At 35.4% G+C, this 16888-nt stretch overlaps 1 protein-coding gene across 1 annotated transcript in view; it reads right to left on the bottom strand.

The window, feature by feature from the left end:
• Positions 1-11248: 11248 nt before the first annotated feature.
• LOC145277908 (amyloid-beta precursor-like protein) overlaps positions 11249-16888 on the bottom strand; it is a 70289-nt gene continuing 64649 nt past the window's right edge. Inside the window, exons 8-11 of the mRNA XM_080129964.1 lie at positions 16054-16282; positions 13550-13675; positions 13002-13198; positions 11249-12429 (exon numbers count right to left, since the gene is read on the bottom strand). Of these exons, the coding sequence (XP_079986090.1) occupies positions 12175-12429; positions 13002-13198; positions 13550-13675; positions 16054-16282 (807 nt within the window). The 3' untranslated portion in view covers positions 11249-12174. The remainder of the gene's footprint in view (positions 12430-13001; positions 13199-13549; positions 13676-16053; positions 16283-16888) is intronic.

Below are 16888 nucleotides of genomic sequence, written 5' to 3'. Positions count from 1 at the left end.
CACACCAATTGATGACTCATGAATAAGTGAGTGCCCGGATGTGCTCCGCAAATGCCCAGAAGTGTTCTGTGAATGCCTGAATGTGTTCAATAATGTGTTTATTCTAGACCCCCTGGACTTTCGAAAACATGCAGGGACATGCTGAGCCAATCTGACTCCCAGCCATTGAAACATACAATCCACATAGTCAGCATCACACTGACATTTAAATTGATATACAACTAAACTTTTTTGTAGTGCAGGAAGTGTATCTTTCTTAAAAGCTGGGAAAGCAGTTTTAGTGCCGAATATCACACGAGGCTGCACCGTATAGAAACAGTGAGATACAACCAAAGTAATTTTATCGACAAACCCTTTACTGATAGAACCAATATAAGGGAATTTCAGATAAACTGGACTCTTAGCCGAACCATAAAAACGGGTTGGTATCAAATTTAAGAGCTTGGCGAACATGCTTACAGATTACACCCTCAGGGAAACCATTTTTTGCAAGAATATCAGTTATCTTCTTCAATTCATTATAAAGTTTGCTGGTCGAGCAAATCATGAGGGCACGGTGGACCAAAGTCTTGATTAAACTGATTTTTCTCCTGGTATGGGCAAAAGAATCCCAACTTATATACAGGCCTGTAAATGTCAGTTTCCTGTATATAGTTGTACTAAACAGATTCTCTGTCCTTTCTACAAGGATGTCCAAAAAAGGTAAAGAGTCATTTTGCTCTTCCTCCATAGTGAACTTAAGTGCAGAGTGAAGATTATTTAAATTCGGGGAAAAAAAAAAAAAAAAAAAAATCGCTTACTTCGTTGCGAGATTTGAAGATGACAAAAGTGTAATCCACGTACCGCCAATAACGGAAAAGTCTAAAAACCTGAGTGAAGAGTAGGGATTCCTGAAAGCCCAGGAAAATATTTGCTAAGATAGCACCCAGAGGACTGCTCATAGCCACTCCGTTGTTCTGCTGACACATTACGTCATTAAAGCTGAAGTAAACCGACTTGATGGCTAGTTCCATTAGTTCCAGGAAAATATTCTCAGGAAAAGTGGGAAGGTCAGTGTGCGCCGATAAAACACGTCAGCACATATTTTAATGGTCTCCCCAAGAGGTACGTTTGTGAACAAGTTGGTAACATTGAACGAACATAGGAAGTTTGTTTGTGAATTACAATTCAGTTCTCGCATTTTAGCAGCAAAATGGAAGGAATCCACAATACAATTACCTGAAAATTTTTTAGTACAGAGTCAAGGATCTCAGACAACCATTTGGCCAATTCATGTTGAGGTGAGCCAATCATCGAAAGAATGGGTCTTAAAGGGACCCCATTCTTGTGGATCTTAGGAAGCCCGCACATTGTAGGTCGCTGTGAACTCACGGGCCGTATTCTGTCGTAAGTATCCTTATTAATTAATAAATTTCTTCCTATGTAACTGAAGCTTATTATTTAATTCACCCTGTGTAGTTTTATAATTTTTTTTTTTCGATTTCACCCCTCCTTTTGACTCCATTTTCAATTATGTGTAAATTGTTTTATTTTAATCACTGCCAACGTAATCTGTTGACAAGAGTCAGACGAAAGGTACTTCAAGGTTCTTTTTCTTTTTTTTTTAGTCGAATAGTCTTTTGACTTTTTTTTTAGTGTCTATTTTTTCTCCCCGCATCGATCTTCCTCAAAATTCTAATAATGACTCCACTTATACTTTTTAAAACTTTAATAAAATTTTGTACCACTAAAAACCTATATATAAATACAAATCACTTTAGCTTTACTTAATTCAATGATACAAAATATTTTCACACACACACATATATATATATACATACATACACACCTAATTAAAGGTATTCAGGAGATAAAACTCATGAATTAAAATGAGGTAATTAAGAGTAATCAATAAAAAGAGCAAAATATAATATTTTTAGTTTTATTATTTATTTAATTTTGAACCAGATGCCGTCGGTAGCAAAAACTTTTTTACATCACCTGACGAGTGACTTTCGGTTTCTTTCAAACCAATTTGTCCGAAAGATTAGCATATACAGTGTAGCGACTCTGTAATATATAATATATATATATATATATATATATAATATATATTATACAGGGTGTTCCAAAAGTCTTGGGCACATTCCAAGTCCGCATAACTGCTAAATTGTGAATGGTAGTAAGATGAAAGCGGTGCCATTTTAAAGCTAAATGCATTAAGTTTTTTGTAAGGCTATACCAAAATATACCAGATATACCAGATGTGTTTTTTAGTTCTAGAGATATTCAATGTCAAAATGTGCCCAAGACTTTTGGAACACCCAGTATATACGCACACACATAATCAAAAAGAAACAAAATGCTCGATGATTCGTCTGTTCAGTGAGTTTTAATCAAACTAATGTTTTTCGATTGTGAAGCGTAGCCCTTCAGTTTCCAGTTAGTGTCGGATATTCAGGATAGAAATATGGATCGTTTTGTCACTTTCTTATTGTAGTTATTCAATTTGTAAATTAGTTGTAGGCTGTTTTTAATAGTAGAGTATTAATAGTTTGATTTCCAGATAATGTTAGCTCGTCAGGGGAGAATACACACTGTTTTGAGACCAACCTTTTGACAGGTTTTTTTATGCGTACCGTGCTCCTTCAATGGTGGAAGCTGAAAGGATATATTTCATATTTGAAAACAGTCGTTTGAATTAAGACCCACTGAACAGCCGAATCGAGTATTTTATTTCTTCCTTTTCATTTAAAATTTTTACATTTATACCGTCAGATTTTTAATCCGTTTATCATCAAAAATATATATATATACACACATCTTACACATCAGTCAAGGTTATACTTCATTTGCATATCTTATCTATGTTATCCATGATTTTTCCAGGCTTTGCTTTGAAATAAAATTTTCTTTCTGTTTCACTTGTTATCTGTGAATTATTCGCGACAGTACAACTGAGCGACAGATCGGGACTGCGTTAAATTATTAGCAAGTTTTTTTTTTTTTATATCCTGTTATGTTATCATCTTTGCTGTTCCCAGCTGATTTGAGATTTGGATTTGGTTGCTATGGTACCCAACAACCAATAAAAGAAAAAAAAAAAGTCTCTCCGTTTCTTATAGATTCTGAAAATTTTTGAACAAAGTAATTTTATTATAGCTTTTTTTTTTTACTGAACGAAAATTGAAAATATATTTTTTTTTTTTTTTCAAAATATAGCCGAGAAGGTAATCTATGACCTAAAAATTGTTTGAAATTTGGTCGCTAAATGAGTGAGTGGTGAAGCTTTAAAACAGTTCTAAATTAGTAAAACTTACACTTAACCATATATTCAAACACAGTAGTGTTTGAATGATTAAAGCAATATAATAAAAGATTTTCAATAACTCACCGTGTGTGTATCTGTCTCCAGTGTTTCAAACTGCATCTCCTCCAAAACATAAGATCGCAGAGCAGCATAAGGCGAGTCACATAATTGCATCTTTTGTGGACCGTTTATATATATATCTATATATATATATATATATAAAAGCCGGTAAAAATAGCTGCTAAAAGGTCAAAATTTAAAAAAAATGGAATGTGGCTAGTGTAAATCGACAGGAACACATATCTAAGGAAATGGCAGAAATACTAGAGGATGACCTCCAATCTATAGTGGAATGGGAACAAAAATGGATGGTCACATTCAATGCTGCCAAGACTAAACTTGTTTTCTTCAATAATTACAAGAAACCTTCTCTACCACCAATAGTAATGCCCAAACACTCATTACCTGAAAGTACTTCTTTTAAACGCCTTGGCCTAACGTTAACAGGGAATATGAGTTGGAACAGTTACATTGAGATTGGTATCATTTTGAAGCTCGACCCTTCGGACGACAAATATCAAAAAATTGGCCAAAAACATTAATTCCTTCACCCTCAACTGGGCACTTTTCTACAGGAAGGTGTTGCTTTTTTGCGAATATTTTCAAAAGTCATCCCTTCTTTTCCATTGTCTAGCCTTAATTTAAACCTACATCACTTCCAGTTTGGCGATGGATGCAACAGCAAACATGTCACATTTTTTTTTTTTTTTCAAATGATACCGATCTCGTGAAAATCCTTTGCGTCTGTCGAAAGTTTTAGGCAGACATACATTCAAACAAACAGGATAAGATTTATATTTTAGATGTTTTTAGAGGAAATTCAATGTTCTTCATGTATAGTGTATAAACTGATGAGTTTTCAAGTGCTGTCCTATGGTGTTTGGTCTAGATTTGGAGCTGACGTCATACTTTCTAGGTAATTGTTTCAGTGGAGCATTTCTCTTAAACTGTTCATCTCCAGATATGTATTGCTTTCAGTCAGAGGTTACAACGTTATGCAAATAACATTCAAGAAGAAAACAGTCCGAATAATTCTGATAATACAAATTATCAATCCTCATCTTAAATTCATAAACATATTATACCAGTTCTTGACCACATCACAATGAAACCATGCCATCCTACAAACAAAACAATTTGAAGGACTGCTATAAAAAAAAAAAAAAAAAAATATTTTCTTTTTTTTAAATCAGAACTTTGAGAGTATAGGTATGTGAGAACTAGTGGTCTAGTAAAAAAAATTCTCCAGGGAACAGTGCAAGATGGTAGAAGGGGTAGATAGAGAAAGATGGACGGACAACATTGGAGAAGATGAGAGTGCTTTGCCATGACACAAGCCCTTGCCCCCTTCCCACAGAAATGAAGTCAGCTGGTGCAATGTGCAGCAATGTAACACCCCTGAAGGGAGGGGCGAAAATTGTGGGAATGCAGGCTTACCTCTTAAACGGCCTCAGTGTGCGTTTTGCCGACGCAGTGTCATAAAGCTTAAACGGGTGCAAGATGGTGCCTGTGGCCTTATATAACAATGCAGTCTCGCAGAATCTCGTGTGTTCTCACGCATATATGCAAATTTGGAGGACTGTCTTTTATAAAAACAGGCCACTGGAACAGATGGGGACAGATGTGAAACGAGTCTATGGAAAGTACCAACGGACGACGCTGCTGCAGGAAGCTGAGGTTTTGTGTACTCTTTTTTCTTTGCAATAACAAGCTATCTCGACATACATTTTTTATCATGAACAGATTCGACCTGAAGCTGATACCAGAGTTTGACAGGTCCCCGACTGGTCCTTCGGTGGTTGAATGGCTGGAGAAGGCCGAGCGCGTTTGCCGGTTGTGCAAAATTAAGGATCCAGCTATAGTCATCTCATTGAGGCTCACTAAGGAGACTTATGCCGTGTACCAGCAGCTTGGGGATGAGGCGACAATGGACCAGATAAAACAAACGTTGTACGGAGCATTTGGTGCGGACCCTTTTGTTGCCTGGAGGCAATTCCCTGAACGTTGGCTTGAGTCAGTGGTGACTGTGGATGTCTACCTGGCCTACCTGAAGAAGCTTGCTGCTCTCTTCGGCAGTGCAAGCGACCGAATATTGGCATGCGCCTTTTTGTCTGGGTTTCTGGATGACGCCAGTTGGCTGTTGCGAGCATTGTTGAAGCTCAATGAGCTTGGGTTGGAGGAGTTGTTGGCTAGAGCCTGAAACATCCTAAAGGACTATGTGGAGCAGGTCTCAGAAGCGGTTGATATACTGGAATCGCCTAGAGAGCCCACGGTGCTACAAATGTGGCAGCCACAACCACTTCGTCAGAGACTGCAGAAGTGGTGCGAAGCGCACCCCGGACAATGGAGCATGGAAACAATGACAGTGTCACCAATACGACAAGCCAGGCCACATAGCACGGAATTGTCCGGGAAACGGGCAAGGGGAGGAAGCCGTAGCGCCAGCACCCTCCCCAAAGCAACACTGAACAAGGCGATTCCTGTAGTGACAGTGCGAGTTGATGGGTGTAGGCGCTCAGTGCTGGTTTACACCGGATGCACTCAAACCCTCATACACAAGAAATGCTTCACTGCATGGATGAAACAGAAGGTCCCAGTATTAACCGTTGGCGGAGGCTCGCTGGCGTGTTGTGGGGTGGACACTGTCCATATAAGCGTTACCTCAAAGGGGTAATTCTGGCGCTTCAGTGGCAGGCCAGAGTGCTACACATCGTCACAGACTCTACATGCACGCATCGGTGGATAACCGATGACTTGAGTGGGAAAGCACGGTTGACAATGAAGGCATCGGCCGAAATGCTAATACGGAGATGACTTGCTACCCTGACCGAGATCATCAAAAATTCAACCTGGCTGTAGATGTGACATTGGTGCAGTCCTGTCAGAATCGCGCGGATCACCTGACCAGAGGGCCATGCCGTTGGCTGGACCTGCCAAAAGTGGACGAACCGGCACCTGTGAATTGCGCCGCAGTGGGGCGTCGGCTAAGCCCAGGCCATGTTGCTGATGTCCATTGCCAAAGCAGGCACCCTGGTGTAAACTGAACCCCTTTACTTCGCCAAGCTGGTCAACCCCTATGTGTCAAAGAGGGATGTGAAATCTGTTGTAAGGAGCTGCAAAACCTGCCGGTCGATCGACCCAGCACCCATCTGGTGGGAGAAGGGAAAACTGAGTGTGAGAGGAAATTGGAACAGGTTCGCAATGGACGTAACTCACAATGGTGGGCATTTTTTGACGCTCATCGATTGCGGACCGCCTAGATTTGCATTGTGGCGGCCCCTTCGCCGGCAGGACTGGGCTGCTGTTGTCCGTGAGCTGAAGTGTCTTCCTCGAGTGTGGTCCCCCCTTCTGAGATACTGACTGACAATGGCACTACCTTTGTTAGAGAGCAGTTCAAACAGTTAGCAAATGGCTGGGGTATATGTCTGCGATTTTGGTGCGGCCATGTGCCTAGCGGGAATGGAATTGTCAAGACCATCGCAGCTAGGAAGGGGGTGTACAGTGCCTGAGGTGGTCTATTGGTATAACGTCATCCCTAAGGACAACATGTCACCCTCTACCACACCAGCAGAAGCACTGCACAGGTACCACGTCAGAGTGAGACGTGTGGAAACCAGCCCACTGACCAAGCCGGAGGTGATGAGAGAGAGTATCAAAGAAGGGGATGTCATCTGGGTTAAGAACCCCCGCGGCAAGTGCACCACACGTTACGAAACCGGGCGTGTTACTGAGGTGATCAGCCTGCAATCGGTGCGGGTTGACGGGGGTGCCCCGTCATATCAGAAGCGCAGCCACCACTCATCGATGAGATAAACCATCCATGCAAGACTTAGTGCAACTATGAAGGACTTGAAAGCTTGGCAATTTTATGAGGTGAGTACTATGGATGGAACTAAATGGTGAATAGACAATTGAGCAGCTGTCAAAAAGCAGACGCATGCAAGCTATGGAAACCAGTCTTCAAGTGTATAATCAATAACTAATCTGTACTTGTACACATTAAACAAACTATGAAGAGAAAAGTAAATCGTATTATTGGAACAACTTGAAAGTTATGTTTAGGAACCTTTGAGACGAGGACTGATTATACATATTTGGATTCTTCAGACTACAATTCTCATCCTGAGTGTTAGGTGTCTTATTGAACTCTAGAATCTGTCGACCTATGGTGTAGTGGATAAAGTACTTGGTAAAATTTACTTTTAAAATTACTAAAATTACTCTTCTGGGAGTTGAAAGTTTAATCCTCAGTGCAGTCAACACACTAAAAAAAAAAAAAAAAATAAATCAATTCCAAATTATGTAAGACTTCTACCCAGTCATGGCTAACAGAATGAGACCATGCTACCCTTCGTTCCATTCAAAATTCCATGCAGATTCCAGAGTTAGACAGGATACAACTGAAGAAAGTTGAAGGTTATATCGACCGAAACATTGCAAAAATAACACTCAAGATGAAAATAGTAGTCTGAAGAATCCAAATAATACAAAGTTGAATGTTAATTAAATGCTAAACATGTCATGAACATATTCAAAGAAAAAAAAAAAAAACATAAATAAGTTTGGTGGGAACACTTTATTGAAATTTTACACTGAGCCATTACACAAGAAATAACAAAAAGCTATTTTTTTTTACCTTTATATCTTCTGTAAAACAACAAAATAGTAATTACACCAGACATACTAATTCTGTGATAGTCCAGTTCTTATTTTTTTTTTGTTCAAATTTAAAAAGAAAAAAAAATACTTAGGAAGATTCTTTCAGAGTATTCTGGAAAAGACTGGATATTAAAACATTTTCTTCCTTATAATAATAATAATAAAAAAAAAATAAATAAATATGAAAAAAAGTAAAAGAAAATAGTTTCTTCTTCCATTATGAATCACATCTTGTCCCATTGCCATCCCTTTTAACTTTAGAAAAAAAAAAAAAGGGTAGAAAGTGTCAGATGATATTCAGTGATATGATTAAAAAAGAAATGGCAAAAAAAAACAAACTATTTTACTGGAATGTATAGCCTGGCCATTTTTGCTTCCTCCCTTTTGCAATGACGACAACTGGCCAACTATAGTTGTTTTGATAGAGAGCGGAGAGGAAAATAAAAGTGAGAGAGAGAGAGAGAGAGCAAGATATATGGAAACAAAAACACTACTGCTGCCACCTACCAAAATATTATCAGATGATGGTGGGATGAACTTTTTGAACAACACACAAAACAGAAGTTTCACTCCCAATGCAAGTTACAGATTTTAATATTTTTTGTGGGGAAGGGCTTTTTTTTTTTTTTTTTTTTCTTTTTTAAGAAAAACAATAAATGAAATGAGAATATAATTGCTAATAAGAATCCAATGCAGCCTAAATTCATAAATATAGGGAAGTATTTTTTCAAAAATAGTCATTAATTATTAAATTTGAGATAGACAGCTGTCATTTATACTTGTAAAATCCATCTCAAATGCTCACAGCAATGAGTTCAAAAAGAATTTACAAACCAAAGATGGAATGATTTTTTTTTTTTTTTTTTTTTTTAAATATACCAATCAATGAATTGCTTATTTCTTTTACATAGTTAACTAATTTTTAAATGTAGTTCCCCCGCTTTATGCATAAAAAAGCTCATGGTTTTAAGAGATTCATAAACAATACGTGTGTATGTGTGTACGTGTGTAACACTAATTTGTAAACGTCTAAAAACAAGGTAAAATCTTATGAACTAAACAGTTTTATTTCTCATAATCACTATAAAAAAATACAGACATTTGCAATTTTTAAAAAAATATTTATTTGTAAATACGCTAAAGAGAATAATTATGGAAAACCAGATGAAAGTATGAATAACTTATGAATTACAAAATCATCCAGAAGTTAAAAATGCTAGAAGTTTGAAAAGTAGAAGAGTTTTCTTGTTTGAGCTTTTATTCAATAAGTGAATGAAATCAACAATACCTGTATCCTAACATAATAGAAAAAAGCTAAAAGATTTAACAAGGAAAGAGAGAGTGAGGAAATTACCTACAGGAGCCTGACTGAAAAGAATGTTAGGTTGGTTGTTAATTTGTTGCTCCATTTTCTATAGGCACTGGCTCATATCTGTGTTTAAAAGGTTAAAGAGAATAAAAAAAAAACTAAAACGAGTTTTGTGCCGATACTTTGAGAACAAAAGTTTCTATGGAAGAAGCTGAGAATAGAATTCTTCTCTCCCCAATAGTTCATTTTAATAGGGAAAAAACAAAACAAAAATGCAGTACCTTAATATGAGAGGGGGGGGGGATGTATTGTTCTATCAATTTTTCCCTTAGCAAATAGAGTGTTCCCACATTTTTTTCTTCAATATATATATGTAAATATAAAAAAAGATTGAAAAGAAAGAATCTACATGTTTAATGTTTTAGAGCTTAAAAAAAAAAAAAAAAAAAAAAAAAAAAATCTGTAAGCAAATGAACTGAATAGTAAGCATTTTTGGCAGTGGAGAAGAAAATAAAAAAAATAAAAAAAATGAAAAATGTTTCTATCTATGCTTAGAGAATATCCGACCATAAGCAAGTTGAAAGAGAATAGCATTGAAAGTATTAAAAATAACATAAAATGACAACTTAAAAATAAAGATTTGTTTTCATTAATTTCCCATTTAAAAATGGTTTCAGTCAAGCTGAAATGACATTGAAAGTATTCTCAGCTCCATCGGCAGAGCAGCACACGTACACGCTTACACACGTACAGACGTACACATGCTCCTGTTCACTAACCTTACAATTAGTACGATTAAAAGTATTAAAGTGATGGCAAAGCTTGGGAGCAGCATTAAAAATAAACATCTCATAAAGTATACACAGATTTATTTAAAAAAAAAAAAAAAAAAAAAAAAAAAATGGACATTAGGAATTTCAAGTACAGAACAGTTGGGACAATGACAAATGGCTTTCCCTAGCTTTCAAGGGGACCCAAAAGAATTCATCTTTTTATTTTCTTCTTGTTTAAAGAAGAAGTCAAAAGAGAAGTCAGAATTTACTGACTCATTTCGAGTGATTTTTTTTTTTGTCAGAGACACAAAAGGTTAATATAAAACACACAGAATAAAAAAGGGGATCCTCGCTTGAATTCGTTCTCATGAAAATAGCCAGAGAAAGTAATTTTTTTTTTTTTTTTTTTTTAAATAATTTGTGATTTTTTGTTAAATTCCTTAATGTTTTAAAAAGCGGGTTGAGAAGAGGGTAAGGAGGTAGAGACCAGCAGACTATAATAAGGATTTACAGCAGTTTCTGACAAAAAAATTACAACTACATTTTAAAAAAAAAAACAAAAAAAAAAAAACATATGCATACAAATATAAATTGAAATAAGAGTTTAAAAAAAAAAAAAGGGGGGGAAGAATCTTCACTTATTTGAAAATAAGAATTACATGTTAACTTAACTAATTCAGACACACCCTTACACATGACCAGACATACTAATGACATTGGTTATGTGTATCGTTAAGTATGACTACAGATACAGAATATATATAATCCCAATCCATGTATCTGATCTTGCATTATTTAAACTCCCTCAAAGAGGATTACGAAAATAATTTTTCCATAAAATGAGGAATAGACATTATATATATATATATATATATAATCTCCACACAAACACAAAATGGGGAAAGAAAAACGGTGATTAAATTTGCTTGCCCCGTGAAGAATGAAGATTTCTTTTAAGTCTTTTGGAAACTCCAGAAAAACATCTATTCATTAAACTCAACCTTAAAAGATGGAGGCAAGAATTCTAAGCCAAATTTGTTGCGAAAAGCTGAAATATATATTTTATAGATATATATATATATATATATCCAGGCTATAGTAAGCTTCAATATACAAGCAGGCTGACATAACTCCAAACAGAGACAACCACTCAAGACAAATTTTTTAATTTTTATTTATAGAAGTTGGATGGTGGGTTGAAACAATTTTTTTTCTTCAAGTACAGCACACCTGCTAAAATTAGGAAAAATCAAATTTTGGTCATGGGAATTGAAGAGTCGAAAGAAAAAAAAAAAAAAAAAATTAAAACAATTCCCCACCTACTCCCCAAATATACAAAGAAAAAAAAAGTACAGTGAAGGAAGAAAAAGAAAAAAAAAAAAAAAAAAAGGTGGGATTCTTTCAAAATTTTTGATTATATTTTTTATTTATTTATTTTTTTATTTTTTTTTTAGAGAATCGGTGGGTAGATTTTTTAAAATGTCCCTGACAATTATTATATACTCCTGTGTATGTATATTTGCAAACCAAACCTTGTGAATGCAATAAGTCTTAAATGAGAAGAAAATGTATATGTACGTGTGTCATCATAATAATAATATATATAAGTAAGCATACACTTTAATAATTCAGTTTTCCTTTGTACACAAGGAAAACAGAAAATAAAAAAAGGTTAGTGGTTACGTTACTCAAGACTTACAGAATCAGTGGTAATTGTATCTACATCAAAAAGGCTTCACACACACATGCGCATACACTCAAAACAACCCAAGCAAAGTCACATTTACACCTATTCATTCATAAAAGTGTGTGTATATATATATTAGATAATATATATATAGTATGCAGAGATTAAATTTTAGTGAGCATCCAGCGTTATGACTCCCAATTTTTGGGAGCGTTGGCTATGTTTCTCATGATTTTTTTTTTCTTTCTCTAAAGAAAAACAAAAACACCGATTTTCTCATATTTAAAAAAAAAAAAAAAGATGAAAAAAAAAAAATTTATGTATATATTTTCCTCTCTCTAAACTTAAAAGAAAAAAATATATGTATATAACCAAACTGCTGCATAGCTGAGACCTTTTACTGATTCTGCATTTCAAAGTACTTGTATGTTGGATTTTCATAGCCATTCATCTGCATGTTGGCCACGTGGCGCTCCTCAGGAGAAGCTGCAGGATCAACTTCGACGAAACCATGAGTCACACGCTGTCTCTGTGAGCGTCTTTTTAGCATCACTACGGCGACCACGATGATGATGAAGACAGCAACCCCACCAATAGCAATTCCAAGGACACTGTTAGCATGGTTGTTAGCATACAAGTTGTCCAAAGAGACCTAAGAAAGAAGCAAAAAATTAAAAGTGAGAAAACAAATAAACATAATGTCATTAAGCAGAATGTATGCTTTTAACACGGATTGCTGCCAAACCGATTTGAGATCCAAATATTCAGAAGGAATTATTTTGGAAAAAATAAAACGAAAGCATTCATGGTCGTTAATGTTGGCAAGTCCAAAGAATATGGCGAGCAAAGAATGGTATTATATTACGGACGGTCACGTGTCACTGGATGACCTAACGATTATTATGATCGTCAGAAATTAGAAGTTTTGAATACTAAAAATGTAACAGAATAATATTGATGAAAACTAGATTTCAATTTGGTTTGGTATTTGGGGAAAAAGAAAAACAATTATGTTGAGTTGTGATGGAATTCGGTATCAACCAAGATAAATTACGGAGTGTTGGAAACAAACTTAGCAAATTTAGTTTTCATAAACAACAAATGGATTGTGACAACGATGAGGTGATTGTTCTTTTGTACTACATAGCATTAATTAGTAGGCAGGTGATCAGAGAGTAAAACAGTTTTATATACAAGTTAAATGATTTGCAACTTATAAGTTACCTGATTGGCAATTATAGGTTGATGCTGAACGTGAGCGATGTACTGCTTCTTGCTAGGAAGGTCATGAATAGTCTGCTCCATGACAGGGCGCTCATCCTCAAAGGTTTCAGTATCAAATCCTGGAGCTTTGATATCTTCCTGTTGTTCGGGGTGAGCTTCAGTGGGTTTCACTTTGTCAGCAGTTCCAGTTACTGCAGCTGGAAAGCATATAAATTGGTTGTTAGTATACAATGAAAAAAAAAAAAAAAACAAACCTTATAGGTATGAAATAACATTTTTAAGGAATTGTAATGCAACTATTTTGTGAACATTCTTACGATAGATCAACTTACAGTATTGCAATGTGATGGATTGAAATTGCATTTGAATTAATTATAACAGTATTAATACTGTTATAATCGATAACATTACATCAATTATAACATATATAATTATAACAATTATAACAGTATTAAATCCATTACATCAATTATAACGGCGTTAAAAAGAAATTACTAATGTACTCAAGGGCAGTTTATGCTATTAAATAAATATTTTAATAAACATACCTTCATCTTCTTCAGAATAATCTTCAGCTTTGGGGGTTTCAACTGGGGTGTCCTTAGGTGTAGGTTCTTGCAATAACAATTTCATAGAATTGGCATTGATGTCCTTGTATTTTAACATGAATTTGTCTGAAAAAAAAAAATAAATAAAAAAATAAAAATATAAAATTTTCTCTAAGTGTTCGAAAAAAAAAAAAATAAATAAAAAAGCCATGCATGATCCCCCTCTGGTGCTGCATGTGAGATGACACCGCAAAAAATAGTGAAGAAATGATGAATGTGAGAAATGTGAAGGGCCAACACTGCCTTCACATTTTCGCCAAGTTTCAGAAAAATCTAATGGATGGGGCAAAAGTTATGGGGTAAAACGTGTAATTTTTTGCAATTTGGGGGCCCCATACTGAATTTATATTAAGAACAATGGCCTGCACATTTCGGCCAAGGTTCAGGAAAATCTAAATGATGGATCAAATGCTATGGGGCAACAAAAAGAGTCATTTTTGGCCATTTAGGGGCATTTTAACCTCTTTTGAGCTTCTAGGGATGCCGAATTCCAGTGTAAATGGATAATGGTGCAGTTTCAAGCCTTGACACATGTATATTGGAGTTGAGCACCATGAAAAACCAGTATATAGTCAGACAAAGTTTTTGTTGAGAAATATGAAAGAAGAGCCACAAAAAGGGGCGTTTTTAGAACTAAAAGTCTCTGGGGATGCGAACCAGAATTTTGCCAGGGTCACCCATACTGGATTTATATTAAGAACAATGGGCTCCATATTCTGGCCAAGTTTCAGAAAAATCTAATGGATGGATCCAAAGTTATGAGGCAACAAAACGTGTCGATTTTGGCCATTTTTGATCTGGGGATACAAGAGGAATTTAAAAAAAAAAAAAAAAAAATTTTTTTTTACTGTACACATCTATTTAATGAAATACAATTTGTGGTAAAATTTCAGGAATAACTAATGGACGGTTACCTGGCAATCGTCCAGAATAACGGATGCATGGATGCCACTGAAAACAAATCACTCTCCGATAAACTTGGGGACCAAAAAATTTAAATAAAGTAAAATTAGACTCAAGACAAACAATGAAAATGATTTGTCTTTTGTTAAGCCATAAATGAATACCAGATTTTAAAAAAACAAAAAACTTTCCTTTACATAACATTAAAAGATGCATGTATGTCTGGATAAAATAAACGTTTGACTTCCAAATTATGATTTTTGTTTTTAATTTTAGATATTATACCTTTAGGTTATGTTGATTAAAAAAATATCAACTTAGGGTTAATTGTTATGTAAAAATTTTACATTTATTTATTAAAAAGTACTGAAAACTTCAGTCAAATCAGACAATTCACCTCAAATCAGTATTTTTTGTTGTGTCCAGAACAAATTACTTTCACACCCCATCCCTACATTAAATATGTGCATCTATCATAAAACAAATTTAATTAAACAAATGACAAAGTTCTGATTCTCTCTCCTCTGATCTCGAGCGCGTGGTACAATGGGAAAAAGGTGGCTGGTTACTTTTAATGCATCTAAAACCAAGCTCTTATCTTTACATCATCAATGCTCTGATCCTCATCTGGCATCAATTGAAATGGCTGGCTCTCATCTTAGTAAAGCTCCCTGTTTTGATAAGCTTCTGGGCTTGACCTTTACTTCTAACCCGAAATGGAACACATACATCAGTGGAACATGTCAGTTGCCAAGGTCGCTGGAAAAATGGTAGGATCCTTCTACCGCTCCAGAAGATATCTCACTGCTGATGCAATTCTCTATCTATATAAAAGCCAAGTACATCCAAGGATGGAGTACTGCTGCCACATCTGGGCAGGAGCTGCTAAAAACAGCCTATCCTGCCTTAAGTACAAAATAGGCTTCGTGGTTTACTGGGGGATGCCCTTTTCTCTTCCTTGCAACCTCTCTCCCACAGGAGAGACGTTGCGAGCCTGTATTTAGGTTATTGTTACTTCCATGGCAAATGCTCGTCTGAACTCCAATCTCTGCCCCCCACCCCTCACCAATCTTTCACGAAAAACACCAGTCTTGCTGAAACCACTGTCAATAATTTTCCCCACTCTTTATCTATGCCAAAATCAAAACGTAGATTCCATGAACAAAGCTTCTTTCTTAGAAGTGCACGCCTGTGGAACTCTGTTCTGTTTGCCTGTTTCCTACCTGATTACAACGTGGATGTCTTCAAGTCCAACATAAACAAATTCCTGATGAACCGCCCCCTTAAGTAAGACACTTTATCAAATCTCCAATACTAACGTACTGTACATGCAATAACCCTTATCCCTGAGTGGCTTCCGGGCCTTGATAAGTGGTGACTACCTCGAAAAAAAAAAAAAATAAATAAATAAATAAATAAAACACTTTTTTAAGCATTTAAATTATGAAAAGTTTTTTTATCAAAATTATGCAAGAACTATTCTTTATTCTTATAGAAATTCACTACATACAAACAATTAAAAACAAAGAACATTTTTTTACCGATATTAGGACGGACTTGTTTCTCAATTTCTGGATCTCTCTTAAGCCAATCCAAAACTCTCCTAATGCGGTCATCAATAAGGTTCAAGTGCTCAAGAACACGATCCTGAATGTTACTAGCATCCTCTGGATCAGTGTCACGAAGATGCTGGAAGTGGTTGTAGGTGTGCATCTTATCTCTTTCTTCAACTTTGATGTAAGCTGTGGCAGCTTTCTCAATTTTGCTTTTCTGAAAATGAAGTTCCATTAACATTTTTTTAAAATAATCTCAGAAAAGTAAAGACAACATTAAACAGATTGTTTCTTTTTTTTTTTTTTCAAAGTTTTACAAAATTAAAATCATAAGTAATCTACTCAAAGTTGGGCCATTTATCGCATTGACAGGGAGATTAAAAACACCAAATTCATTAAAAAAATCAATACCTTTCTATGCAGTAAACATACTAACTTACATATTGCTTTGCAAAAAAGAGCATCTCAGTATTAAAAAAAAATTTTTTTTTTCTAATTCAATTCTTTCCACACTTTGAGTCAATTTCTTTTGAGTTGCGAGCTGGTTCTACATTGGAAAGTAAAACATCGTTAATCCCCACTCATTTATTTCATTACAAAATTAAATTTCAGAAGCGCTATATACAAATCAGACATTTTATTCTCTTGTAAACAGAATTGCAGCCATAAAATAATTTAAATACTAGGAACATTTTGCTATTTTTATACTAAAACTACATACATGTACCTACTTAAACTTTCCCCATGAGCACACACACACACACACACACACACACACCTCAAACTCTGAACTTCTAGCTTTCTTACAAATCAGACTTGGATC

This window comes from Euprymna scolopes, chromosome 6 (assembly GCF_053919585.1).
Source record: "Euprymna scolopes isolate OS-2025 chromosome 6, ASM5391958v1, whole genome shotgun sequence".
NCBI classification, from domain to species: domain Eukaryota; kingdom Metazoa; phylum Mollusca; class Cephalopoda; order Sepiida; family Sepiolidae; genus Euprymna; species Euprymna scolopes.
Note: the sequence above shows the minus strand (reverse complement) of the source record. Positions and strands in the feature narration are given on the sequence as shown.